Genomic DNA, 27883 nt, shown 5'->3' on the forward strand with positions numbered 1-27883 from the left:
ATCCTGCATGACGAAGTCTTCCCCTCGTAAATGGCTTTAAAAGTAGCAGATTGGCTCCACAATTGAAGCCGAAAAAGTTCAATGATATTCTAAATTGAACATCCTTGAAACTATAATCAACATTCTGCAGCTACCGTCGTCGATTTGTCTCAGCAGCAACTGTTCCGAGGAAGGTAGGAATCTCCAACTAACTAAATGCAATGTCGGATGTTGCTACAAAGAAGCATCACGATCAAGAAATAATTTACTCCCAAATTAGATTTTATTGTTTTTTTCTTAGTGAGGAAAATACCTAACAACGAAAAAAATTTACTAAGTATGCATTTACCCCACCCCAAAAAAGTGACCGTCTGCGATATCTCAGTAATTTCTCAACCGATTTTGATGAAATTTTGCACCGATTGTTCTTACATAATTTAGAAACGGGATCTGGTCCGACTTAGCGAATGCTTGATTTTTACGCGAGTTATGGGCAAAAATATACCCCTGGAAACGTATTTATATTTATAGCTAATTAATGGCGTATCGTAATGAAAAACGAATTGCACAAATTTTAGAGTAAATTTTTGTGCAAATTTTAAGGGTAGTATGATTAAAATCGGTTCATAAATGACAAAGTTTTTCCTATAAGAGGTGCAAAAAATTGGATGAAGCTTAAGGGGTGGTAAAAAACAAACGCCATTGACAACAACTAATGGAATGAATATATGAGTTCTACATACTCGAGTTATGTGGCAAAATATTTGCAAACTACATGCAAAATTATATTTCGGGCATGCGTGGTGTTTAGTATCTAAATAACTCAATTACAAGTATTAAATAAACAAGCCCCCAAAAAAGGGAAATCTTAGTGAGGCTGGGTGCAGCTATCAATATTAAATAAATTTTTCGGAACATCATTTGCATCACCACTCTTAAAACTATCTATTCGCACATTAATTTGTATTGATCAGAATATGGATTCATGTTGTCTTCATTCGAAATCTTTAGTTCAATATATTTAATTGCAGTAATTTGTTAATAATTATGTAATTAAGTCCGTCCTGATGACGATCGCAACCGAGATCGAAAACTTGACACCATTAAAAAACAATAAAGTTTGTCATTGTTATTCAATTTGTACATCTACAATGTACGTAATCAATAATTCTACCAGTAATTAAATCATCTAGGCTAAAATAGTTTGGAGAGTCGTGATTTAAATGCTGTTCCGAAAAATTTATTTAATATTGATAGCTGCACCCAGCCTCACTAAGATTTCCCTTTTTTGGGGGCTTGTTTATTGTATAATGCTCCCGTACTTACATAAGAAGCTAAAGAGGATACCCTGTCTACGTATAACGAAAAAAGTCTCTCGTTTATGCTTACCAAAATGCATGTGAAATATTTTTGAGCATTGAACGAAAATAATGACAGTCTTGATAGTATTTGTAATTGGCAGTTTAGCCTTAGCAAATATGCTGAGTTTTCGATGTCAAATATAATACAAATAGAAACACATAATAATACCAGAAAATAATAAATATGTAAATGAAACCAAACACTGAATTTAGAATTGATCACAGGTTTTATTTTGGTTTAACTCTACTATATATTTTACAATCATTAACTTGGGCATTCTTTACAAAATAAATACACACTTCTCTGTCTCGCGTTATCTTTACTTTGGTATTAACGAAACGATGTGATGTTTGAATTGCACCAAAATGAGTTTCATATTTAAAACTATTTCAACGCTGACTACATTAGCCCGACGGAGGTTACTTACATAATATCTCTGATGAAATAACAGGGTCAACTTAAAAATTACTATAATACAATTAGTGGTAAAATAAAAAGTTGACAAAAATCTAAAAGTAGTTCTCTAACTTCGTACAAGTCCAATAATTGGTTAAAAGGAATCGAGTTGCATATGTAAATACTCAATAAATGTTAGTGAGGGGTTACAGACTAGTATTAAACCATACATTTATCTCCACTATTATTGCCCAGCTTTAAATTCTTTTCGTGTTACATATTTAATACCCAGTTTCATTAAGTCCATGTCGCCCTATAGTTGTACATAAATATTTCCTGCTACTTTGTTTTTATTATAATATTTTTGCATACAACGCAAATACAAACAAAACAAACGAATAACTTATCACAACTGGAATAAATGATGGATTTTGTACATGACACAATTTTTAAATTCAATTCTTCTCGTTAATTAGCAAAACGTATGCTTCTTAACGAAATGAATGGAAAACTTAACGGCGACACGATGATACATATATTTAATAGTAATAAAATCTTAGATTAGTAAATTGTGAGATTTAATATTCACAGTGGTCAATCAATGTGACAATGACCTTGATTGGAAATAGGAATTGTTGCATGAACAATGCTACTTCTACTACAATTGGGTTGTGTTTGTGTGCAAGGAGGGGTAATAATGGTGGTTGTGGTGGTAATTGTTGTGACGCTTCCTGAATCATCATGGAACACTAAAAGCAAAACCAAACAAACTAAACACATGGTTGACATAAAACATAAAAAGGCAAAGTATAATATAAAGCGTAAGATAAAAGCATGAAAATAGAATCACAAAAACAACGTATGACGCTATGCTATAAGTTCTCTGCGAATGCAAAACTTAGATAATCTGATATGTTCAAATGCCTAATCGTTCTCAAAAGTTCAGCATGTTAATTCTTAACATGCTCTAAAATGTGCGACTATATGTACATATTTATTTACTGCTGTTTTTGACTAGAGACCACATTTGATTCTTTAAGAGAGAAATGGCGTAAGTGCTTGGCGAATTAGCCTTTTTGTACGTCGACAGAGACATATTCCATGTATGTAATTCGTTTAAGTAGGGACTAGCATTGGCTCTCTCTCATGAGCAAAACATTGAGATCTGTCAATCGAATGATTTCTACTTGAACATGGGATCGCCTTACATTTGTCCAAAGAAATGATTGAATTGCAGCTTTTGAGATTATCTCCATTCGTTGCAGCAGCAGCAACGGCTTCTTCAGCCTCCTCCTTCTTCTCAAGTTTTCTTAATTGGTACAGATCATACAAAAAGAGAGCTAGAGCTAAAAGTTTCAGTCCGGAGAGCATTCCAACGTATCTGGAGATAATTACAAAAAATGTTACGGTGAAATGAGAAACCTAAATTTAATGACATTTCCGTTACTTGTATCGAAAGTCAGCAATGTCGTAAAGGAGGCACCTCCCGCTAACCTAAATATTAATGAAGAAGTATGTTATTAAGCAAGGTCAAAAATGTACCAAAATCATGTAATCGTAACTCACTGCTGGAAGAAGTACGGAGCATCGTTTGATGCTCCAGAGCAGACATGCAGAGTCTATAACGCTGCCAAATACTATGGGACTTGGAATATAACCTAAAATATTGCATAATATCCACATATTTTTATACTTAGATATGATTATATTTATATTAAATATATATACCCAAAAGTCTAAAAATAACGAACTGCATCCCTAAAGCGAATGATCGTTCTTCGGGAGAAACGGACCTGAAAAATAAAAATACCAAACGACGTGAAATATTACTTCTCCCATTAAAGTTTTCTGACAAAATTAATTTTTACGAATTATAAGGCTCAATATTTATTCTAAAAACAAATAAACAATTTTTCGCACTCGACTCACCTTAAAACGATCATTAGAAGGGGCATTTGAGTCACACTAACAGTTGCGGTCATGAAGAACAGGACAATCATAAATGGCAAAAGTGTGTTGCATGGTGTGTCATGACATGCTCCAGATTCAACTGCATCTCCACCAGCACCTTCGAAGGGGAAATATTTATATTATAAATCAAATCCTAAATTATAATTCAGTATCACCTTGACCCGCCTTAAAAAAATTTCAGAGCGTAACTAAACTATACGGCGTAGTGCACTTACATGTACATTGAGTTAAATTCACAGAACACCCAGCATGACAGGGGCTGAAGTATGTGACCCCTGACTTTTCGTGGCAGACATATTGTGCGTCCAATGAAAAATCACAGTTGCAGTCAGAGTTGCAAGAACTGGTAAGATTGATGTCGAGAGGAGCATAATTTCTGAAAATTTCATTGATTTTCATATACATATATGCGACTAGAAGTGTAATCTAGGACATTCACATAACTAAACAGCGTCTTACGTGGGCAGTCCTGGATATGATACCGTGGCCCCAGCTGAATCAATTAATGAATCACATATTCAATTGTTCAGACATTATTCATACACCATTTCCCATTTACATAAGTCGTAGATTGTAATGAACTTAAATGTGAGTTGAACATACCTAAATTTGGATTGGAGCATCCCAGAAAGAAAAACAAAACGTATCCAGCCAGACAGAGTATGTTTGTAGTCACAACAAACTTGCAAGCGCCGGATGGCTTCATTTGCATTCTTTTCACTGCAAAGAAAAATTAATGTATTCCAGCTATTTACAACATATCACCGAGTGATAGATTAGATACGTCCACTTTCTTACCCAGCCATCCACCAAAGAAGATTCCCAGGCATGCTCCTACATAAGTGCAACCATACGTATGTAAACACAAACTTCAGCTTAACTAACTAGCAAAGGCATTTATGCAAACTTATCAACTGGAATGAGTAATACCAGGAATGGCAATGCCTCCGGTGTACAAAGAAGCTTTCGACTTTCCCATAGAGAATTGTGTTTCGAGATACTTTGGCAAGAAGACCACAAATCCAGAAACGATGTTCAGTTCCATGCATCCGCCTAAGCATGTTAACACGTAAGTGGGGTTCCTATAAAGATGAAGTAAATAATATTTTTTAATGAAAGTATACGAACATGTTACTAATATTTAATGTTATTCAGCTATATATTTGAATGAACGTGCTGTCAACTGTATAAGTTTTTAAACATTTCCTTTTCATGCTAAGCAAGTGCAGCCGCTTACGTAATTAGTCGCCAAATGGAACGAGGGATGTCTTTAATCGATTGTCCATAAGCTGCCGAGTCTAGAGCCTCCTGCTTTGAGCCGGAAATGGGTGATTCCTCAAGAGCTGGGCTCGACGGCGTTTCCTCTTCATTTTTGTTCCTCCTAGCAATCCTTGGAAATGTCAAAAATGGAAGCGCAGCCAAGAGTCTGTGGAAATTCATTTGATATTATAAAGCATTTATCCTTAGTGGGATAAGTTCCAAATAATATTTATTTTACAAAAGTCCGCCTGCAATGACGAATCCACCCCACCACAGTCCAATGAATCGAGCATCTATTCCAGGAAAGGAAATGGTATTAAATATATTGATGGTACTACATTTACTAACATCAAGCGTATCCTATAAATTGATAACTCACCCGGATTTGTTAAATGCGAGACTGACGATGGAATTGAGATCATCCAGGCACCTCCAATGAAGCCTGAGATTTTTTTAAAATCCAGTTAAAAGGGAAATACTGACTGATTACCAGAAAGTAAAGACAAACCTAGAACTGGGCCAAATGCTGCCATCGCATAGATGATACCTGACAAAAAATAACATGCACTTATCGTTGATTGAGCCCTATCGAGTAATAAAAATATCGTTGTACCAATGTAGACGGAGGATGAGTCGGCCGGAACATGATCGTCAACATACTAGAAATAATATAAAAGAAAATTATGGCTTTGTTTTGAGCTTGCATCCTCGAGGGGTAAAATAGTGAGTGGTACGCACAGTAACGCCCAGGGTAAAAAGAGGTGACCCCCCGCAACCCAGAAGGAGTTGAGCCAACATGAACAGAATGAGAGGATGACCATAACTCTCCTGCGATGGCTGGGTCGTCTTTGTGCCATCTTTCTCAATGACCTCCACTGAGCAACCAACGGACATCAGCTCCTGTCTCACCACGGACGGGAACTTTGATTCTCCATCTATTTGCATAGGATCATGGGTCATAGGGTGATAACCAATGAATACTTGTTGGTTTGGGTACGGAGGAGAAGTTGAAGTTTACAAGTAATCAAGGCAAAAGCACAACTTACCTGAGACAGTTTCGAGATCCAAATTAAGCCTGTGAGTTGATCCCTGAATAAAAGGAGATGATTGAGGCTTCACAGAATGGCAAATGGAATTTCTCCCTTGATGTTGCTTTTCCTTCACGTAACGACGTTGCTCTGGATCATCTTCATGAGAACCCTGTCGTAAGCTCACAAAACTCTCATTTCCGTATCCTTCTCCGGCTGGATAAGATTCGTTGTAATTGTTGTAGGTGTACAGGCTCCCATTGTTGCTGAGTCTTTCCATAGAAGACGAGTTGTAACCATCGCTGACGGAGTATGGATCATGGAAATTGGGTGAATAGCTACTTTGTTGTAAAACGTTGATGCCACCATTATCGTGATGGCTTAGAAAGTGAGGTAGAGTGAAAACGACGCAACCAACAACCATCACTAAAACCCCTGCAAAAACAACACATTGCGATTCAAATTACGAAATGAAACTAAAGTAGGACGCCATGATAGCAAAACTTGTGTTCAAATCCCATCCAAGTTCGTAGATGTTGAGAAAACTCGTTAAAACTTTCACTCATCCGTGAATTGGAGCGACTTTAGCATTTTTCCATCCACCTATTGACATTAATGACGGCCTACCCTGGATAACGTATACATATATCAATTCTGTCTAACGATATGTCATGAGCATATTCATACTCTGCATTCGAAATCACGAAAGGAGGTTGATCCATATATAAAAAGGGTTCCTTTTAGAGCTAGAACGGCTCAACTTTGTATGAGTGAAGAATAGGCTTCTAATATGTATCATAGTTGATAGTATGAAAAAATGCATTACTAAATTAATATTTACGAGAAACTCTGTGCTCTTTTATGACTTGGTAATGCAAACAGTACACTCTTCATAACATTACAGTTTGTATGAGGCTGGCAAAATTCGGATTTTTTTTAAAAACTAGGAGCTGAAATATTTCATTCTCAATGAGAATTTCTCATACAAAATCTTTATTTGGACGAGATTACATTTCTAGGTCAGCTTAAGCAAGTCCTAAAGTTTGCCTTAGCAAATTTAGGGTGAAATGCTTATAAATTTAACAGTGCGACTAAAAATGCGATTACTACTTTGGTAGATACTAAATGTATGTGTAAAATTTCAGCTCGATCGGATAAGTTTAAAGAGAGTTATCAAGGTTACGAACAGATACGATGGTGAAAATGCATCGCTTAGGAGTTCTGGTATAATCATATTTTTTAGCGATACAAATCCACGCAAAATGAACGTTTTTGCTTGAGAGCAAATTTTTAGATATGGTTCCGAACAGATATCTGGTGGTAACTTGATTAACATTGAATCTGATATCTGATCTGATATCTGGTCAATGTTAATCAAGTTACCATCAGATATCTGTTCGGAACCATATTTTTAGAAGCACGAATATGTAAGGGACGACACAACACAGCAGTGAAAGCTGTCTGTCATGTCAAGAGAACAAGTTGATGTTAAAATTTCCACCAAAAGTTGTCAGAATCCAATAGCTGTGAAAGGAAAACTAACTTTCAAGGTTGCCCTAATTTGAGCATTGCAGGAATAACTTTCATCAATCCCTGAGCATTCCCGGAAAATCAAGGGGGAGCGACAGAAAGTTGACTTTTCCTGAGCAAACGAATCGTTAACGTGGAAGGTGAAATTCAATCACTTCCGCTCCATGGGTCCAGTTCGTTTTATTTTGTAAAATAAGCATTTCTATTCCAATTATTTTTGCAAGAACATGAATATAAATCTAGAAATCCTGATATCACCATTATTATTCATAAAATATCGAAAGAGGGGATACTTTTATAACTAGATAATTTCCCGATCCACAATTTACACTGTACTAAAAAACAAAGTCAATGAAATTGTCAGTAAGTAAAATATTTTAACAAAGATAGTTTAAATAAAATTAAATAAAAATAAGATGGTTTAAATAAAATTGAATCCTGTTTCTGAAAGTACCCTATTTGCCATTTTAATGGTCACTTTTTCCACAAATTATTTTTTAACTGGTCAGCCTGCAACCAATGTTTGACTTTTACGATCGCTACGAATTATTATGTACATGTCATTCCCTTAAAAAGATTAGCAGACATATACTAAAGAAATTCAATCAGTCATATACTTATTCCCTCTTTCTCGACAAAAATGTTCATATTAACCACATATGTATATAGAGTTCATATCAAGGTTGAAAATGGATGAAACTGACTATATGGATAACACATTAAAGCGCAGGTGAGAATAAATTTGTCGGGACTCTTACCAGTTGCAATCCAGCTCGGGATGTGACGTTTGGCACCTGCAAAACGAATTAAGTATATAGACTCCAAAATGTTGGAAAGCCATTTTTGGCACAATTTCTATTTAATGTGAAAGGGTTCAAAGCGTGAAATACGGATTAATTGAAATCTCAATCAATCCATCAATGTTTTCTTTATTAACGACCTGGCCCAAGCCCTCCTAGCTCATACATAACTTAAAGTCGAACATAGGCCTTAATTGAAAACTCTGTTGGCCAGTTTGAACTAGCTAAAAAATGGGTCGGCATCGTGTGAAATATTTCACCTGACCTCTAAAACCAATAAAACCATCCAAGCGAGAGTCGCTCATATTTGCACAAATCATGAATTCTCTGCGTACGACAAATACTCAAGACTTTTATTTTAGAGCCTTACCCAAGTAACTGACAAAGAGGACCGTGACGACATTTCCCATTTCGTAGCTGGATGCAATTAAACCGGAAAAACGAGACGGTATTTCAAACCTCGTTTCAATAGTTGTAATGACCGAGTTGACATAACCGGAGGAGACGCCTTGCTGCAAGGTGACGAGGACAGCAAGTATGCAGACGAAAAACTCAATGTTGGCAAACCTGGAAAGGTGTGGAAGAAGACAATTACTATTGAATCCGAAATACAGAGTACATGCATACACCCCACACCGAATATGTACCTCTGGAAACATTGTGGAAGACGACACCGTCCAATTCCACATTCCATGGAGTGCAGGCCGTCGTCTCTGTCGTTCAGACTTTTCGCATTTTTCTTGAAGTCACCGACTTCATGATGGCCAAGACTTGACTTTCCCTTTGCCTCAGTTATTGTTCCGTCTGGCGATGTAGGTCTGTTACATTCTGAATGAGATAGAAACAAAGCATTAACGACCTGAAATTTGCATGCGTCATTCTCATTCTAAATTTTGCATTCCTCTTTTATGTGTACTAATCAGAAGAAATCTAATTTTGTGAAGGCACCTCGTTTAAATATTACCGGCAGCCGATTTTGTGCCCACAATTTGAATCTGATCATTTGTCCAAAATATTACAATTTCGTATCCTACAGATATTTTTTGAACGAACGAAGAAATTTATCATTTTTGGGAGATCTTACGGAACGAATAATGGTACCACGCTACATTGGAAGTAATTGACAACCGCATTTTAATTTCCCTACAATTTATGTTTCCATATAAAGAGAATAATCAATAAACCCGGTTAAACTTCAAAATAATTTATCACATCCAAAGAAAGAGGCTGAATAGTGCTAAATATTTGCGGCGCATTGAAAAAGTCTTTAGATAGGTTTTCTTAGTTTCATATACGGAAATGTATACATGTTTCACTAATTCTGGCCGCACTGTGTATTCATTATTCAACCTTTCAAATGAGATTGGTTGGCACATATGGACTTTTTCATGTAGGGAAAATGTAATTCTTGTGGCGAGAGGCATAAATACTGCAAACATGGATCGTTGACTGGTAGAGAAAGTGCATCTGTTTGAGATAACATGCGCGTATACGTAATTTGGGGACGGATGTAGAAAGTAATTGAAAGAATTCACCTTGAGGTGACCAACTGCGGACGAGAGCGACGGCTGTGAAGTGTGAACTGCTGTTGGTCGGAGCAGTGGTGTCCAAATCACGCAGTGAAGACCACGCTATGGCACCCACAGCACTCGGCAAACAGCCTGAAAGTGCTCGTCGATGTCCTTTCTGCAGTGCGGAACTTCCATGAGACGGTAATACGATTCTGTCAATAATGCATTAAACATGTCAGCTCGCATTGCATAGTCCAACCAGCCTTTCGCGTGAAATAATAATCTTCAAGCAAATTCATACATAAGCCGTCTGTTTGTTCTGCAATATTCTCTGGCTCACGTAAACTTGTGGGTTTTCTGGTTATCTTACCCCTGATCACGTACCAAACGAAATGATCAAGTGGGCAGGACAATCACAAATGGATTTAATTTCGCAAGCATATATAGGTTTGTGCTAATTTGCTATAAACTGAACAAGTAGAAATCACTGGAGAAAGCGTGGAGAATGCGTGGGTTTATTCATTTCTCAGAGTGGGATTAGTTCTTGGAAATGTATTTAAATATAACAAAGTTTGTGATTGAATATGAATTTTGTTCCTTATGATATAGATTTTCGGCTCGCTATAAATTTTGCGATTTAATGAAACACTAGTGAAAGCAATATATTTGCTCTCATTAAGTTAGTTGATCGGTAATTCATAACATGAATGACTTTTTACCCGTGATGTGTGTTTGGATGGGATGGCCTCGCCTCTAACTGGGAGTGGTGGATACCTGAGCTGGATGGACTCACAACTCCACCATACGAGTGACCTCGTTTATGACCACGGTGACCCTTGTAATTGGACGGTGGTGGCTGGTGAGCCATCGCATGGACTGCCGAAGTTCTTCCATTCCCTGATGATGTTGAGTTGTCCGATTGAACTTGGACGTGTTGCTGACCTCCGATGTCAAGTGCTGGCGCATGATTTCCCAATGCAGTATTATATCGCGAAATTGTTTGTCCAAGTCGAGATGACATCTGCATAAATAGAAAACCACATGTTGTGTTAAGTTTCACCTAAATAAGCTCTTCTCAACTTCTCAAACATTTTACATATCAGTTGACATTTTTTAAGCTTATTTAAAGAGTATGCATTTTTACTATCACTGCCTAAAGTGAGTTGATTATCAGCAGCATTAAGTAAATTCGGTACTTCATTCATTCATCAATACCACTTTGAATTTATCCATGATGTATTGATGTACGTACAGTACTATTATGCAGCTCATATCTTTCAATCCATTCACTTCAGATAAGCTTGTCTGTGTATATACATATGGTGTGTATATTGATTTTTGTATGTATGTATAGCTTACATCTTGTACGTGTAGAAAATCAAATGTTTGAGATCAAAAGTTGTGTGCAATTGACGGATTAACTGAAATCCATCCAGCCAGCCAGGTGAGCTCTGATTCAGCCGGAATGAACGACTCTGGACAGCGATTAGGGGGAACCGAAGATAAAAAGAACAGTTGAATGATTTCTTCGAGACGTCATTCGTTTGCCTTGAAACCTGCAAATATAACAATCAATATAGTCGACCCATTTCTTCAATAATGAATGGCTGAGCAGTAAATAAGTAAGGTTTCAAACATGACTGTGTTACAATGCAGCCTATTTCCTATTGTACACAAGTGAAAGAACTGTTCTAAGGACAGCTTTAAGAAATCTGCAAATGCTCTTGTTTCTCTTGAAACAGTAGATATCTGATACCGATAAGAACTCAAGTTGACGTTATTGTAAACAATACGAGGCCATGGTTCATGTTGTATTTTGAAAACGTCACTTAACTGCAGGCAATCAATAACGTGTCAATAACACCAGGGAGCTCATGCTCGAACGCGTCGTTAGCTTAGCGACGTCGTAAAAATTAGTGACACATGCTCAAAATAATTTTTAGCGATGTCGGTATTGCTAAGGACACCTTTGAGCATGTGTCCTTAGCACTTGTCGTTAGTAGCGACACCGACGTATGCTCAAAACTTTGATTGTCGGTAAGACCTTGGAATTTGTCGAAGTTTTCGACGCCTAAATAGCTGTCGAAACGAGATAAATTTGTCGTAATTTGCTGTTAATTAGGATCCGTTCATATATTATGTAAACATTTTATGGGGGGAGGGGGTCGAGATGCTATTGACGATTGTTGACGAGGGATTGGGTATGTTGGTTTGCATATGTTGATGCCAACTTTGTTTTGGGCAAATTGAGTCGCTGGATTGCGAAATTCTTAATGAGTTTCCGCAACTCAGCTCAAACTCATTATTGTTCAAATCACTCATTTTGAAACGAGTCGTTTGAAATGAATTGAATGAATGAAATGAATTGAATGAATGAAATGAATTGAATGAATGAAATGAATTGAATGAATGAAATGAATTGACTCAAACTCAATTCAACTCATCCTCAGCAACTCATGAGTCAAATGCGTTGACTCGAACAGTTCGAGTCGAACTCATTGGCAGTCCTAATCGAGAGAGATTGAAGGAAAAAAATATAATTATGCCGCGGTTACGTGCTTATCAAAAATGAGATTTATGAATTTTTAGATAATTCGCAATTTTTTCGCAATTCGCAATTTTTCACAGTAAATTTGCTCAAAAATTAATTGGCAAATTTTTTCAAAACGATTTTTTTAAAACGATTTGTTTATAGTATAAAAATTTAGCTTTAGATTAAAATATCAAAGTTGCATTTACCCTCAAATTAATTTAAAAACTAATTTTAAATTTTGTGCACTCAATATTAAGAGGACCCGTATTTTTGCATTTTTCTGAATACCCGTTTTAGTCCGTAACGGAATTTTCAAACAAATTTTAAGCTAAAATCTTGATTTTGTAAATTCTGTAACTTTTTAAATTATGACATAATTTTAAAAACTCGAAAACATGTCTGCTCACAATGACTTCCCCATTTTACTTCAGAATTTTCTTTGATAGTTTGACAAGTTATTACAAGTGGGTTGAAATTTTATCCCACTCCTACACCTAAAATAAAGTGGTAGTAGACGTAAGAACAAAACTCCTCAGTTACCAAGATCGTTGTGAACCACTCCCTTAATCGGAAATAGATTACAAATTTTAACGATTTTTTTCCGACAATGTCGTTAAACTCATAACGACAACATTTTCCGACGCCTTGACGACAAATGATGAGCATACGTCGTTATAATTTGTTGTTATTAAGGCGTCGTTAATTTACGACGTCGGTAAGTTAAGGACGCGTTCGAGCATGAGCTCCCAGGCATTTAATTAAGTGATGTCAAGAATTTCTATGTAAAACCCCATTTTATTTTTTGTTTTTACATTGTTCAGAGTCCCTCCCTACCAAATAATATTTATTATTGATAATACAAACAATTTATTATTAAATTTAACTTTAAATCTACTTTATTACTAGTTTATACTACGTCCTCATTGGACAAAGTATTAATTTTCTACAACAAAGGAATGTCAAGGGTGTTAAAACCTTTGTCTCCGGTTATTAGTTGTTGATATAGTGATTAGTACCTCATGCGAAATAATTTGTATGTAGAAGCATATACATTACATTTCCCACACTGTCTGTAACATTTAAATTTAAATTCATGATAATTATTCAAAGTTTATTCCATAGGATGATTTATTCATCTTATTCCAGTCTCGTCGGTCGAGAAATCTGCTCATTCACGATTCGCTGTTTGCATATTACATGGTTATTCATATTGCACTCACAGTGAGCATCGTGCTAAAGATCAGGTCACATTAGTTCTTTGTTAAATAATAGACACATTTAAGGTTCCGAAGCACACACTACATACACGTGCATTTTAAATAATGTGTTATTTAACTGTATGTAGGTGCACATGGTATAAATAATAATACGATCTAATAAGCACGGTCCCCTATGTAGGATCATTCGCTCTTAACTTTCCAGTGTAGAGAATTATTCGCTCATGGCTTGGCATTAATGTGTATTTATTTAGGTGGAAGGGTCCAAGTGCTGGGAACGAGCCTTGAATGCACTATTTTTGGTTCGCGTATGATCGCAACAGTGCATGGTTAGTCATTAATGGACCATTTAGTTTAGTGGACCCCCACCGAAGAAAAGAATGAGAGTATTAATATGAGTAGCAAATACACAAAACGGTAGCCTACAAATCCGACTCTTGGCCAACTTATTGCTCACAAAAAAAGTGAAATGCGCTGTCTTGTTTTAAAATAGATTCTTTACAATTTCCGAAAGCCTGTGACTGTTGATTCCTCTCTGCTGCATATATAGACTTGCTTAATGATATGAAAATTCATTGCGTTATGCTTATTTGCTTATTTACTTCGAGTTGATCAAATTAGAGTGCATAAATTCAGTAAAGTCGAATAAAATAATGTAATGCCTTTATGAATAGTGTATTATATCTTAGGATTATTTAATTATGCTTCGTTCTTTTACCATGAATTAGAAATTCAAGAACTATCATGAATATTATACACAGATTAATAAACTAATTAATTTAGGATAATTTGACATTTTCGCTTTCTCTTAGAAGAAGAAATTATTATTTCCAGTCGGAATAAAATTTAACGAAGGAATATCATGAATTTAGTTCTGACAAGCTCAAAAAATCAGATCTCCCTCAATTTTTATCTGATTTGAATAAATTATAGATAAATGATTATGGCCCTGATTTATTAAGACATATCCAGCCGTGTATGAGATATTTAATAAAAACCCACAAGCAGTGTTTTGAGAGATTCTAGAAAATTGAAGGTCTATCTGCAAAATGTTCGCCACACAAAATTGATGCTCGAAGTACAGGAAATTATTAAATGTTTTTATCACACATATAGGATCATCTAAGTTTTCAGTTTCTGCAGTATACTATCTGTAGGATACGTGTATTATTAATTAGCAGCAGTTTTCGTATCAATATTAAGTTAATTAATCAATCGTATTATGTCGTCGTAATTTTAGGTCAAAATATAATGAAGAAATAAAGAAAGATATAAAGAAATAAAAATTGTTTATTAACCGTCAGAAACTTTGTACGATGTAAATCAACATGTGAAGCAGATGAGGTTAATTTTCGTTTCAGTCAGATTTCTGTAATTTTTGTGTCATGAAACCGACAATCGACGAGGATGGGACTTAACGTAAGCATTATAATTTAAGAATTTTAATAATTGAAACTTAACTAGCAAGGAATATTAAAAATTAAGCAAGTAAGCTGGCATGACTTATAAAACTTCATCAGAAATTGTTAATCCTGTGCTCTCTATTTAATTTTCCAAGTATTTGAAATTACAAATTTGCAAAATGAATATTCAAATTGGAGAAATATATTTCATTCGTAGTCGAAAATCGCTATAACTTATGAGATATGATGACTAATGATACAAGTAGATGCACGCAGACAGAATACATATCTGCATATATACATACATACTTAATTAGGGACGATTGAATTTTATAAGTACAACGACAGATTCATCTCTGCTACTAATTGAGCGGAAATCCAAAATTCTAACTCCCCTGAAGATGAGTAATATTGCTATTGTCAATTGTGATTGAATTAATTTGTATATGTATGTAAGCTGAGTAAAGCACGCATCACTCCTCCGCATGCCATATGCCACCAACTTAATGAGTATCATGTGTATTATCAAGCTAGATACAGTAATGAGTTGTTGGATTGCTAACAGCAAAATTAAAGACAACTAATATACAGGAAAACAACTCCAACTAATCTCACGATTGCACTGTTCCGACTAAAGTTAATCTTCCAAAGTTCATGTGCTGGCCAGAGCTTTTATTCGAACATTGTCATATGCAAAAAATAATACGAATACAAAAGTTGTAAAAATAAATTGACATAAAACGTGTACCAGACTTGATAGTAAGTTTGTATATTTTATTATTTAAGTAGGCATGCATATTTACATAGACATGTAATTTTCAGTATGTGTGCTATAATATGCAAAGTTCCAACTCTCCCCATTTGTACACTTCGCAAATCCTGCATTATATTACTGCACGTAAATATTCGAATCCTATTTCAATAATCTGAGAAATTTATAAAATTCAGCTAACGATAATTTTTTCAACACTATTCATCTCATTGCATGGGTCTAACGAAGTACTTTGACTTTTTCGAGATTTGCTTATTCATTATTCTCATGTATTAGAATCGTACAAGTATATGCTCGAATCAAACACTGCATTCAATTTCCGCGTCCGTATGAGATGAATGGTGAAGAATGCATGCATAAAGGTTTGATTTTATTCTATTCTAAGTAAGTCTTCTAGAGTTCTAAATCCAAATAGTCACGACCAATCGGAATAAACCAACACTTTCTCATTCAAGAGAAGACTCTCGAATGAGTTCGTTTGTGAAATGCAAAATAAATTCATAATGTAAAAAAGAACCAAAATTTGTTTGCCACGACATGATAAATAAATTATTTACCATTTGTTTCATATTTCATTGATTTTATTTTATTTATAAATGGAATGGAATGCTTTGGTTCATCCTGCCAACTTAGAAAAGTAATTACTTCATGGAGACATTACCAATTTTGGCCCATTGTTTTGTCCACTTATTTAGAAGATGGAGTGCTAAAAAATCTGTTTCATTTAGCAAAATCTTGTTAGACAGTTTTTTCTTGATCCCCATTACATTGATACATTAAATGCAGAACAGTCTATAATGGAAGTAATGATCTGATGGTTATATGTGGAGTGATAATTGAAATTGCATTTCGTATTGGGATGACTTAACCATTGTCCAATATACTAATATGCATTACACACATTGGAAAGCTACATATGCACATGTAATATTTTTCTTCCTAGAACCTCGCAGAACAAGGCAAATTTGTGATATTACTAATTTGAGCTGCCAATATTAAGACCTCTAAACCATACGCACTAACCAAAGTACCCTTCAAGATGTCAAGTAAATTATTAGCTCTAAATTAAAAGAAACGTCGTTGTTCTTACATGGGATACGTACAAGATGGTGTTATTCCACAAATAGATTTTATTTTGCACTTCAATTTCCAATCCAATATTAGACGGGCAGAATGAATGATTGCTTATTTATAATCCGTGCAGTTGAATGATACAGCAAATGAACTTTAAATTTGTGCAACCACAACTCTTTGCATCCCGACTGGATTCATTTAAACCCCTAATTGTAGTATAGTTTAGTCTTCTATGCAGATAATAATTTAACCACCATCATTCCAAAACTGTCATTTAATTAGTTGTATTATTGCGTCAATTAAAATGGGAACGCACTCTCGTACTATCTTGTCATGCACTTGCACTAATATAAATATATTGCTTCAAGTAACTTGACACTCACTCTTAATAAGTTGTTGTTAGGACGAGTGCAATGGTTGGACAAGGAAGAACTAAGGTCTTTAACTTATGTATTTACTGGTTGGACTCGTGTCTTGTACTGAACTGAAGTTCAAATCATGGGAATGAAGCACAGCAAAAACTAAACATGAACCAACTGCATCGAATGGCTTCAAGTAACAGAACTTTAAGCAGATGATTTTATGAAATGAACACGGAATCCTTATTGCATGGCTCTGCTGCCGTAATACAAAAGTGGATGGAATAGCATTGCAGGTTCTTTTCGTGGAACAGTCGTCGTCGGTCTTCCTTTTCCTTCGAGTCTGACTGAGAGAGAACTCACAACGCCGTAGATATTTCACTAAAACCGAATCGTATAACTGGCAGCAGAACGTTGCAGATTAATGCGGACACACCAGAAAAATATGGCAAAATTCGGCTTGCTTGTGTAGCCATAACACAACTTGAACCGTTATGATATGCATGCATGGCAAGTAGCAAAATGTGTGTGTGCTTATTGTGTACATTCGTGGGTTTGAGGGACATTTATCATAATTGCATCTAAAAAATTTACATGCAGAAGGGAGAAAGCGAAATTGAGCTTTATGTGACTCAGAAACCATGCATCATTTGAACCCTATGTTGAAACAAGGAGAAGGAAAAGTCATCATAATGCGTACCTGTGCTAAAGATGGTAATGAGGACGTCGGTTTTATTACACGGGGCGCAATCAGTGGGGAAAGAGAAAAGAAAGTGGACAAAGTGTACATAAAGGAAGTTGAAGTGGCGATCGGTAAATTTATTGGCGAGGATCGAGCGCAGTTACCGGAGCGGAAAATAATGCTTCATGTCTCTTATTCAGCGACTCGATTGAACCATTTTCTGACAGGTTTGCCATTCTACCAGTCCAATCAAGGAGATTGATTTTTATTACCTCTGAACCATCATTACATTAGATGCATGGGTGAGCTCTGAGCACATCACCTCTCCAACCCCAGTCAACACCAAGGAAAGAACCACCTCAGCAAATTGTAGATACATGCACATTCGTATGTAATCATTTGTCCTGGCCATTTGTTTGTCTGTGTTCGTATTTCTTTGTATAAGGATATGATAAGGATACTGCGTCCGCAACGGCGTAGAATTGAAACAACAAAATAAGACTGCTTTCGATTTATGTATTTATCAAGCAGTTGAAACCCGTACTCGTAAATTTTATGTTGATGATCAGAATAAAACGATCACTGTTTCTTTTTCCATTTGTAACTGCTCTCTAGACGTGGTGACCGAAGCATGGGAGTCAGAACGGACTGGGATGGATGGCCTCAATATTTAAGTAATTCATAATTCCAGTACAAATTGCTAACCTTGTTCATCCCCTTGAGATGAACACATTTGATCCTACAATGGTTACACCCACGTTGTCAGTCGATACAATAAATTTCACATTAGCAAACTCATCATTATTTTTGAAAATACTTAAAGTAAGTCTAGATATTTGTGTGGGTATCAAAAAGTTAATTACTCGAAAAAATGAGCCTGTACGGAGAATGAAATAAAATATTTATGTAGGTGAGTCTCACCGTCAACCATGAGACTAATCCTAAGTAATCTGGCTAACACTTACATATTATTATTATTTCCAACTCTATGACCAAAACAAATTGTAAAAGCACATAACTGCACTAGTGCACTTATTCACTGTGCACAAGCAGGGGCGAGTTACATAATATTTAGGTTCGTGAGATAGTGCAACATGAAACATGCATATTATTCTTGAACTGACTCGCTGACTGACATTCTCGGTCGTTGGTTATCACTTATTTATGCACATTCATTATATCAAGCTCTGTGCGTGCAAATGCATCAAGACAGACCATCTTTTATTTAGCTTCTGCCTTTATTTGGTTTATAATAAAATGTATGTCATACATTTCATGATTAGAACTTTTTACTGCTTGTTTTCCAATGACAATATTTTTCTCAATATTTTGCCTTTTTAATTTAGACAAGTTTTTCATGTTTATTCTGCTAATTTAAAATATATATATTTTCTATTTTTACTAGTATCCGAGATATATTTTGTGGCTGTCGTTTGGAACAGTTAATGAACGGACAACGTCCTAATTGTATTTTGAAATCAGCGTTTAACATATGCATATTTTTGCAGAAACAACGACCGACATACATTTATTTATTATTATGATATAATCTCGAACATTAGCAATGTAATTTAAGTTTAAAAGTTATTCCATGTTTAAAATTTAAAACTACTAAATAATTTCTCACCTTACTAGTAAGGTGAGAAAATGATATATTTCCAAAAAGATTATGATACTGTGGGAATGTGAGATTTGAGGGTGCCATGCGCCACGGTGATCTTTCTCCTTTCTCCACTCACTCACGAGCAGAGCAGGTGGTGGCAACTCCTTCTCACTTTCTTCCTCTGCTGACTCCTCGAGCTTGGACAAGAAGGGAAAGCAACACTCGTTTTGAAATTGTCTCTAATTTCGAATTTACAATTAAAATCTGTACTTTTGTCGTGCTCTTTGGGCTTGGAACGTTAAAACACACGCGTTTGGTTGGTGAGAATCTAATTTGTATATTAAAAATAAGAAGGGTGTAGGCCCTACACTGTTGTAGGGTATGGGTATTCATAAACAAAACAATAAATAGTCATAGTTTAATATCAATCATGTTATTAATTCTTTGATTTGTATTTTGTTTAAGCTAGAATCTGTCAGTGAACCTGGAAGCTTTGTGGAGAAGACAAACCAGAGTGATTACTAAATAAATATTTCAAAATATTGGGCACCTCCCACCCGACCCAAAGTACTAAAATTCCATCACAACGGAAAAACACAATGGTGAGTGAGTAGTAATATGCAAATACTTAAGAACTACCTTTGACTTTAACGTTTTACAAGACAATTAATATGTAATTGCATTGAACACTAACCAATGATACGTTTATAATTTATAAATTATACAGAAAAGTAAATAACTTAATAATAATTGTGAATGCATTTTCTAGTCGTGTCAATCAGTTGTGAACGACTTTCTAAGTGGGCTTCCTTCCAAACATCCAGATAATTTTCAAAAATGGGTGATGGATGGACCCAAATCAAACGTTACTCGGAGGTATTGAGATTTATTTTATGTTCTTATGTTCCCACTATATATTTGCGTTCTTTATTTGCTTTGAAGGCCAGCATCTTATGTTCCCACTAAAGATATTCCTGCACAACAAGGTACACGGTGACAATACAAATTTTGTATAATTTTGAATTAATGACTAATTGAAGTCGTTATTCAGTGATTGTGACAGAAAAGACCAACATTCTTTTGCGCTACCTGCATCAGCAATTTGACAAAAAAAGCGGAAAGCACGGATCCAAACGCGACTCTTCAGTTTTGGAGGACGACACTTCGAGAAAACGGAGCAGATTCGAATGACATTATCATCTAAGTCATCATGAGGACGAAGAAGACGAAGACAGACCCCTAAATTTATCGACTACGTTTTGAAAGCCGTAACAATAAACAGCGGCTCACAAATAATGGATTAATACGAAAAACGAAGATCTGAAGATAACAAAAGAAGTCAACATAATACATACAATAAAATACGGTCTGTCAAAAAGATGCAAATGCAATCTATCTCCTCCTCCGTTCTCATGATGGCGAGACGAACTAAAAGTCATTTGCGTTTGCCAATTTTCTTTGTATGCTCTTTCATTATTTTGTGAATTATTTTTTAATATTCAAATACCAGTAATTATTTATCAAGTGTGTTTTACGTCTAGGTTTCTCATTGCACTATTCGCAATTGTATTTGTTAGTAGTTAGAAGTATTAATGTGCTAATTTTCTTGACGCTTTTAGATCCGCCGTTTGGCGGACTAAAAAAAGTGTCGTCGTCTAGACTCGAAAGTCCTCTACTAATTTTGAGTGAAATTCGTCTTACTTGCAAAGCACATTGATCCATGATAAGTATCCTTATTATTCCTTATTATGATGGCAATCTCTATCTCTCGTATAATTAATTATCTAAATATATAAAGTAAGTGGATGGATGCTATAATTAGCCTAAAATATGTAAAGCTTTATATATTGTGGTGATATATTACTTGAATAAGAAAGATACGCTGCTGTGTTCAGGAATTAAGTATACATTGATCTACAAATTTATTCATCATTCTCAGTTTATTTATTATGCCTTGGATTATACATCTACGATATACATATATATATTCACTATCTATGCAAACAAGAATATTTCTGGGAAAGGGATCATTGCTGGAGTATAGCCCCCTGTGGGAGGGAATGCATATCCTGAACATAGACATTAAAGATACTTCACATATTCTTTAATGCTATACTCGTGAGAGATTGTTTCTGTTATGTCAAACATTGTTCCCTTTCTACATACTGATTAATTGAACTAAAATGAATGTTCTTGCATGATGATAATATTCGATACTCGTCTTGTTCGGTTATCCATGGCTTATTTTAAAATTTTTAATTGACTAAATAGCACACACTAAGTAAGGAGAAGCTTTGCTAAATCAAACGGCGACTTGGATCGATGGCAGCAGAAGAGACCTCCATGTATTTGTTTTAATGATGATCATCTTCATAACCAGTTGGAAGTGGGTTAACGTGGGGGTTATGAAATAGCGACTTTTGACCTTCACCCCACGGAAATCGCTATAAATAAAAAAACACAAATTGAGTCCATTTATTACCAAGAGAATATTAACTAATTTGAAGGTCTTAGACATTATACCTTGTTGCGAATTCGCAAATGATCATAAGGTACGAATTCTGGACGCTCGTGACCGTGTTCTGCTTCTTGCGCCATGTGCATAAAGTTGTAGACGCTCACAATGGCGACGCACGGGAGAGCCAGAAACAGAGAAAAATTCTTCCATAGCTTCATCCCTCCTGATGTAACAAACAATAAAAGTTAGACAGTGTAATTTACACTGTGTAAACTGTAAACGTAGCATGGCAAATCAAATACTACAATAACAACATTTATACGAATTCGTCAAATACACTAATAAACGTATAAATTAACATATCGTGAGAAATTCGACATTTATTCCCCAAATCCAATACCCCAAAAAGTCTTATCTTAATCTAATATTCTTAATTTAAGAATCTTAAATATAAATATAATAGTTACCAACTAACCATCGTGACTGTGGGCGGCTGCAGTCCCTGCCATGCGCCTCGCCATGGCTAAAGTAGTCGTCGTCGTCTTTTTGAGCAACATACTCATCTCGAGGTTTTAAATAATTGTTCTTTCTATTATTTTGAAATCTTCCGAGAGAGATCCCAATATGGCCTCCGTCTGAATCGAGTCAAACCTTCGCAACGGAGAGGAGTGAATCTGCACAACGCAAGATTTAGTATTGTTCAACTCGCACAACTTCACATATACATGAATGAAACATGAGAGAGAACAAAAATTATGCATGCATCATCAAGGATTCTGGACCGCAAAAACAAATTTACGCTATTAATTAGTACAACAAAAAGTATATTCAAGTTTCGTGCCTTAACTTGAAATCAAGCGTGCATGATAAGCCAAGTAATTTTTTGGCTAGAGTTTGCTCGAGACGCACGACAAAATATTCCCTACATGTTCTCGTGCATGCATGCGAAAAACTCTCATGCTTCCGGTATGTCGAGCTCCAATTGACAATTTTCGTTAATAAAACTGACCAACTGCCTATGAGCAAACATGAATAATTAATGCGCACGTACAATAAAAAAGTTACATAGGTAAATAGAAAACGGTAATGAAAGTCAAAGTAATTTATTCAATTTAAATTGATAACAGATAAATGCATAGCACATTTTTGGCCTAATACTGGGTATTAGTTGCGTTATTTTATTGGAACCACTGCTGTGGCAAGTGAGAACAATAAGATTATTTCACTAACAGCTATTTTACTGTGTTCTGGCTGGACATTTAACTTTATTAGTGTATACTACTATATACGCAGGAAAGAAGGAGTTTTTTAGAGCTATGCAAGATGATGGACAATCAATCGTTAAAACGTATGCAGGCAAGAGGTGAAACCAAGTGCAAAAACACCAGGGTTGGCCAAGATATTTTGTTTCAAAGATACAAGATACAAAATATTTTGAACGAAACCCAAGATACAAGATACTAAATACAAATAATTAGAGTTACACAAGATACAAGATACAAGATAAATTTTATCTGCTGTGATCCCAGATACAAGATACAAGATATTTATTTGAAATAATTTTTTCAAGATACAAGATAAATTATTCGGAGCTTGCAAAAAAAAACACGAAATAACGAAGCACCACTTGATTTTTTGTATTGTAGCCGAGTACTTGTTAATAATGACAGTATACGACTCATAACTGGCATTGTAATTTATAATGCAAGTCCCTGTTTACAATTTATAAACAAATATGAGGATTTCATCTGTGGTGATCCATACTGATTTTTTAAAATTATTCTATGGAACTGAAATTATTATTACTAGTATATTCAGTTGAAATTTGGAATAATTGCTCTAATGGTGGTACAAATTAGGAATATAATGCAAATTACAAAATTTGCCAACGTGCGAGGGTTTATTTACTGTAGATAAATAAATATTACGACGTTATACAACAGAACCTTGCGTCCGGCTCGGCAAACCTGTACACTGAGGTTTTTAAATCTTCATAATTCCTAGTTTTAATACTACCAAATATGCAAGTTTCCCGGTTTTTCACTAAAAAAAAGTATCTTGTATCTTGACTAGTATTTCAAATAAAATATGATTGAAATAAATTCTCCAGATACAAGATACAAGATACAAAATACTATTTGAGAAACGTTCAGATACAAGATAAAAGATAAGATAAACTCCGTTACACAAGATACAGGATACAAGATATATCTTGTATCTTTTATCTGATATCTTGTATCTTGTTAAATTATCTTGGCCAACCCTGAAAAACACATACCATAAATTCGCATTGTTGACTGTCGCTTTGGAGTGCTGAGGATGCGCCACAGCGAACTAGGCATTTAATGTTCCTATTTATATAACGTCTACAATAACTGCCAAAACTAAAATTTCAATATATTTATTATAGTTTTGACCGTCACCAGGTCAGCGTAGGTCAAAATAACATATCCCGTTGCATAAACCCGTTCAAAATGCTATCAATTTGACCCACAAAACCACCACTCCACTGTTATTTAAAGTATTCTGAACTTTTGACCTTGAGTATCCAAATTCTAATCAGTTCTACCCATGGCTTGACACAATAAATTTGTGCTCTGCCTCTATCATTCCGTTGGCGAGTTATCGTTCCAAAAAGGACAGGCAGACAGACGGGTGGACATAACCAATCTAATAAAGGGTTTCACCCTTTAATAATGCGGTTCACCACACTTATATTTCGTTATTTGTGATAATGCATGTCTGTAGAAAATTACGAAATATTCTTACATCATTAGTAATTTCCTACTTATATGGCTCACATAAAATATTACTACCCTCTCTGCATAGTTAATTTAATATGTTCTCATTTATCGTGTTTGCTTTTACCCAGAGAGTGTGAATCTTTGAGACGCACAAAAAAGGAACAAAAAAGACAAACCATCCGTTCGCCATTTAGGGAGTTAGTTTGCACTGGGTTCACAAGTTTGCATGTTTGCATAAGTGATTGTTGATTGACGTACTTGAAGCTAACTAACGATAGAATGAGAAAAAGTTACTTGGTTCGGAGGTGTGATGCTGATGATGAAAGTGGACAACACGACGAGGGGGGATCCTCATCATGGGAAAAGGAGAGCAGTAAGCCTTTGCTGAATCTGTTCAAAGGGGTGCAACCAAAACGGACGACGAATTCCATCAGTTCTTCCATGGAAGATCGACTACGGGACAAGATGCGTGGGTGTTTAGTGGGGTCATTGGTGGGGGACTGCATCGGAACGTTATTTGAATGTGACTACACAGTCTCTTACTCGATCCTGGGCGATTTGTACCTTTCCTTGACTAATCTTAGCGAGGACGAAAAGTTAATGGACTTGCATGGGATTGATTTTTCCGTGGGACCTAAACTGGCGCAGCAGATGTTGGAACGAAAACGAGCTTCCATTGTTCCCATAATTCAAAGTGATGAGAACGGCGACAGCGACCATCATAATAATACTGCAAAGGGACCGATAATTCAAGCAGTAGTTCCACCAAAAAGACATTCCTCCTTTGAACGGAGAAGAGAATCATTTTCGAGGCCCATTGAAAAATTCTCTGACGACACGGTCATGATTCGCTCCGTGGTACGGTCCCTCATCCGGATGAGGGGGTTGGATCAAAGGGACATGGCCACACAGTTATTATACATAAATTCATTCATTACCTCAACACCTTCTACTGCACTATTTCCAAATTTGCTGAAAATTGACTTGAATCTTTCAGGCTTACGGACGATTACTTCCTTAATTTGTCACGAAAATATGGTAATAATAAATAATACTAACAATGCGATGGTGTGAAGTGTAACCCTCCGATTTGGCTGAAATTTTAAAATTAGGTGGTCCAAGCCAATACAACTAACGTTTCTTCAGGCAGTTTGTGCGATGGTGAGAGTTACTCAAAATATTTGAGGTCAAAGTTCAAAAAACGGCCGACTTTTTTCAGGCGGAGTGAGAAAACTCCACTTCCATTCTCTTCCCCTCGCTTTGATTTTCACTCCGAAAAATAATTCATTTCAACAATTTTAAATTTAATTTTTTATAGAAAAATATTAATTATTCATTCCACATGTGACTATATGATTATTTTCATAAAAGTCCACAAAACAATACGATAAACTGCACCAGCTGAATTTGATGAATGTGGGATTGCCACAATTCAGGTCGCAACTAATATTTTTTTCTCTAAAACAAACTTCGCTTACATTTTTAAACTCGGGCTTTTCGTCATCACCCCATGATCCGCTTGAGTACCAACAATATCGAATCACAGGAGCATTTAAAATATTAATATATAATTGGATATTAGAATAACCAACGCTTTCGAAATGGAAAGCAAGTTAAGTTTTTCCATGTTTATTTGCCGTTGGCGAATTTATAAATTAACTTTTATGTAAATTTGTACTAGAAATAAGTAAAAATCTCACTTATTTAATTATAAATTAAATTAAGTATGTATAATGCGTATTAATTGCTCTTTAAGCTATAATTAATAATGTTTATTTTTTATTATTTTGCATCAAAGCTTGTGCTTGAGCATGAAGGCGTATGCATGAGCGAGACGCCTGAATAAAATCAAAGCGAGGGGAAGAGAATGGAAGTGGAGTTTTCTCACTCCGCCTGAAAAAAGTCGGCCGTTTTTTGAACTTTGACCTCAAATATTTTGAGTAACTCTCACCATCGCACAAACTGCCTGAAGAAACGTTAGTTGTATTGGCTTGGACCACCTAATTTTAAAATTTAAGCCAAATCGGAGGGTTACACTTCACACCATCGCATTGTAAGTGAAAAAGTTGAAAGATGACTTTAGGTCACGTCCTAGAGCAGAATGACTAAATTGCATGCGAAATTTTACAGGAGCATTTTCTAGAGAGATATTCACACAAATAAGAAATAGTGGCTACTCTGACCCCGTCGCTCCTGCGAGAAAATCTGTCGGCAACATCGGGGCTCAAGGAAATGAAGGTGCTACCAGAGTGGCGCCTGTGGCGTTGTTTGGGTGGAATTTGGATTTCAATAATGTGGCAGAAATGGCAACCAAACTTACAAAAATTACAAACTACCATAAATCTGCGGTGATCGGAGCTGCATGTCAGGCATTATCTGTGCATAAGGCATTTAATTGGGATCTTAACCCTGATGGCAATACTATGCCTACTGTCACACGTGGCAGATTAGGTAGCAGATTGACGCCAACAATGAAAAGGAAGATTCCAAAGCAAGAAAATATTCCCATGAATGCTCACAGTGAAATGGATTTTGATTATAGAGAATTTTGTCAACAGCTTATAGAAGAAATTTCTCATGTGGAGAGTAAAAACGCGTCGTTCTTTGAAAATTTCAAGAGTTTAATGAGCTCACACAGGTGATTTATTTGTTTGTATTAAATATGTAACATTACAGTACATGCGTTCATAAACTAACGTATGAGTTTTTTACGGCATACAGGGAAATTGCCGAAATAGGTGAATCTGCCTATATCGCTAAAATTAACACTATCGTGGAATTCATGGATCGTTCTGACGCTCCATCCAGAGCTGAAGTTGTTGAGAAACTGGGGAACGCTGTCAAAGCCATCGACTCTGTTCCTACTGCATTGTTCTCATTTCTTATGTCTGCAACAAAGGCCAAATTTACTGAATTACCCGTCCACATAAAAAGTCCAGTTCTAAAGAGCATTTTTTATGCAATTTCTTTAGGAGGGGACAGTGACACCACTGCCTCAATGGCAGGGGCTATTTCCGGAGCATACTGGGGATATAATAGCATTCCTCAAGAAATTTTGAGAGTTTGTGAAGGTGCAAATGATGCAAAAAACTTGGCAGATGAGTTGTTCAATCATTGTCACAATAATAGCAATAATTAACAATAAGCAATGCAATATTGTACAAATAATGTATATATATATATATATATATAATATATGTA

At 35.6% G+C, this 27883-nt stretch overlaps 4 protein-coding genes across 6 annotated transcripts; 2 read left to right on the forward strand and 2 right to left on the reverse strand.

The window, feature by feature from the left end:
• Positions 1–1548: 1548 nt before the first annotated feature.
• Positions 1549–17513, reverse strand: LOC110854518 (solute carrier organic anion transporter family member 3A1). Of its 2 annotated transcripts, none has more exons than XM_035853923.1 (25): positions 16866–17513; positions 11197–11393; positions 10557–10858; positions 9862–10049; positions 8974–9154; positions 8697–8893; positions 8285–8320; positions 6015–6431; positions 5707–5903; positions 5582–5627; positions 5477–5515; positions 5348–5410; positions 5207–5261; positions 4946–5134; positions 4639–4790; positions 4507–4542; positions 4312–4428; positions 4168–4201; positions 3924–4084; positions 3667–3805; positions 3466–3530; positions 3304–3395; positions 3185–3231; positions 2946–3118; positions 1549–2486 (listed from the first exon to the last, which is right to left on the reverse strand). In XM_035853923.1, exons 3-25 carry the CDS (start codon positions 10856–10858, stop codon positions 2332–2334), a joined length of 3081 nt encoding a protein of 1026 aa, XP_035709816.1. In that variant the 5' UTR covers positions 11197–11393; positions 16866–17513; the 3' UTR covers positions 1549–2331. The 2 variants fall into 2 exon arrangements, with proteins under 2 accessions (XP_035709816.1, XP_021958648.1); XM_022102956.2 differs by having other exon boundaries at positions 16853–17513.
• A 2087-nt stretch (positions 17514–19600) lies between these two features.
• Positions 19601–21378, forward strand: LOC110863187 (DET1- and DDB1-associated protein 1). Of its 2 annotated transcripts, none has more exons than XM_022112438.2 (5): positions 19601–19800; positions 19946–20082; positions 20250–20356; positions 20423–20466; positions 20532–21378. In XM_022112438.2, exons 2-5 carry the CDS (start codon positions 20080–20082, stop codon positions 20669–20671), a joined length of 294 nt encoding a protein of 97 aa, XP_021968130.1. In that variant the 5' UTR covers positions 19601–19800; positions 19946–20079; the 3' UTR covers positions 20672–21378. The 2 variants fall into 2 exon arrangements, with proteins under 2 accessions (XP_021968130.1, XP_021968129.1); XM_022112437.2 differs by having other exon boundaries at positions 19950–20082.
• A 7-nt stretch (positions 21379–21385) lies between these two features.
• On the reverse strand, positions 21386–22611 carry LOC110863186 (cytochrome c oxidase subunit 6A, mitochondrial). Its single transcript, XM_022112436.2, has 3 exons — positions 22414–22611; positions 22004–22161; positions 21386–21924 (listed from the first exon to the last, which is right to left on the reverse strand). Exons 1-3 carry the CDS (start codon positions 22499–22501, stop codon positions 21835–21837), a joined length of 336 nt encoding a protein of 111 aa, XP_021968128.1. The 5' UTR covers positions 22502–22611; the 3' UTR covers positions 21386–21834.
• Positions 22612–24717: 2106 nt separating this feature from the next.
• Positions 24718–27858, forward strand: LOC110854324 (ADP-ribose glycohydrolase ARH3). Its single transcript, XM_022102757.2, has 4 exons — positions 24718–25593; positions 25680–25720; positions 26813–27320; positions 27404–27858. Exons 1-4 carry the CDS (start codon positions 24962–24964, stop codon positions 27819–27821), a joined length of 1599 nt encoding a protein of 532 aa, XP_021958449.2. The 5' UTR covers positions 24718–24961; the 3' UTR covers positions 27822–27858.
• Positions 27859–27883: the final 25 nt, after the last annotated feature.

This window comes from Folsomia candida, unplaced genomic scaffold (assembly GCF_002217175.1).
Source record: "Folsomia candida strain VU population unplaced genomic scaffold, ASM221717v1 Fcan01_Sc001, whole genome shotgun sequence".
NCBI classification, from domain to species: Eukaryota; Metazoa; Arthropoda; class Collembola; order Entomobryomorpha; family Isotomidae; genus Folsomia; species Folsomia candida.

Coding starts and splice junctions, on each gene's coding strand:
- LOC110854518 (XM_035853923.1), bottom strand. CDS start 10,858: ATGTCATCTCGACTTGGACAAACAATTTCGCGATATAATACTGCATTG. Junction 4,429..4,506: donor CTTCTTTGGTGGATGGCTGG/GTAAGAAAGTGG, acceptor TTTTCTTTGCAG/TGAAAAGAATGCAAATGAAG. Junction 3,806..3,923: donor GAATTTAACTCAATGTACAT/GTAAGTGCACTA, acceptor TCCCCTTCGAAG/GTGCTGGTGGAGATGCAGTT.
- LOC110863187 (XM_022112438.2), top strand. Junction 20,357..20,422: donor AAATCAAACGTTACTCGGAG/GTATTGAGATTT, acceptor TTTGCTTTGAAG/GCCAGCATCTTATGTTCCCA. Junction 20,467..20,531: donor AGATATTCCTGCACAACAAG/GTACACGGTGAC, acceptor GTCGTTATTCAG/TGATTGTGACAGAAAAGACC.
- LOC110863186 (XM_022112436.2), bottom strand. CDS start 22,501: ATGAGTATGTTGCTCAAAAAGACGACGACGACTACTTTAGCCATGGCG. Junction 22,162..22,413: donor AGCCGCCCACAGTCACGATG/GTTAGTTGGTAA, acceptor TTGTTACATCAG/GAGGGATGAAGCTATGGAAG. Junction 21,925..22,003: donor ATTTGCGAATTCGCAACAAG/GTATAATGTCTA, acceptor TTTTATTTATAG/CGATTTCCGTGGGGTGAAGG.
- LOC110854324 (XM_022102757.2), top strand. CDS start 24,962: ATGAGAAAAAGTTACTTGGTTCGGAGGTGTGATGCTGATGATGAAAGT. Junction 25,594..25,679: donor CAAAGGGACATGGCCACACA/GTTATTATACAT, acceptor TGAATCTTTCAG/GCTTACGGACGATTACTTCC. Junction 27,321..27,403: donor AGTTTAATGAGCTCACACAG/GTGATTTATTTG, acceptor TACGGCATACAG/GGAAATTGCCGAAATAGGTG.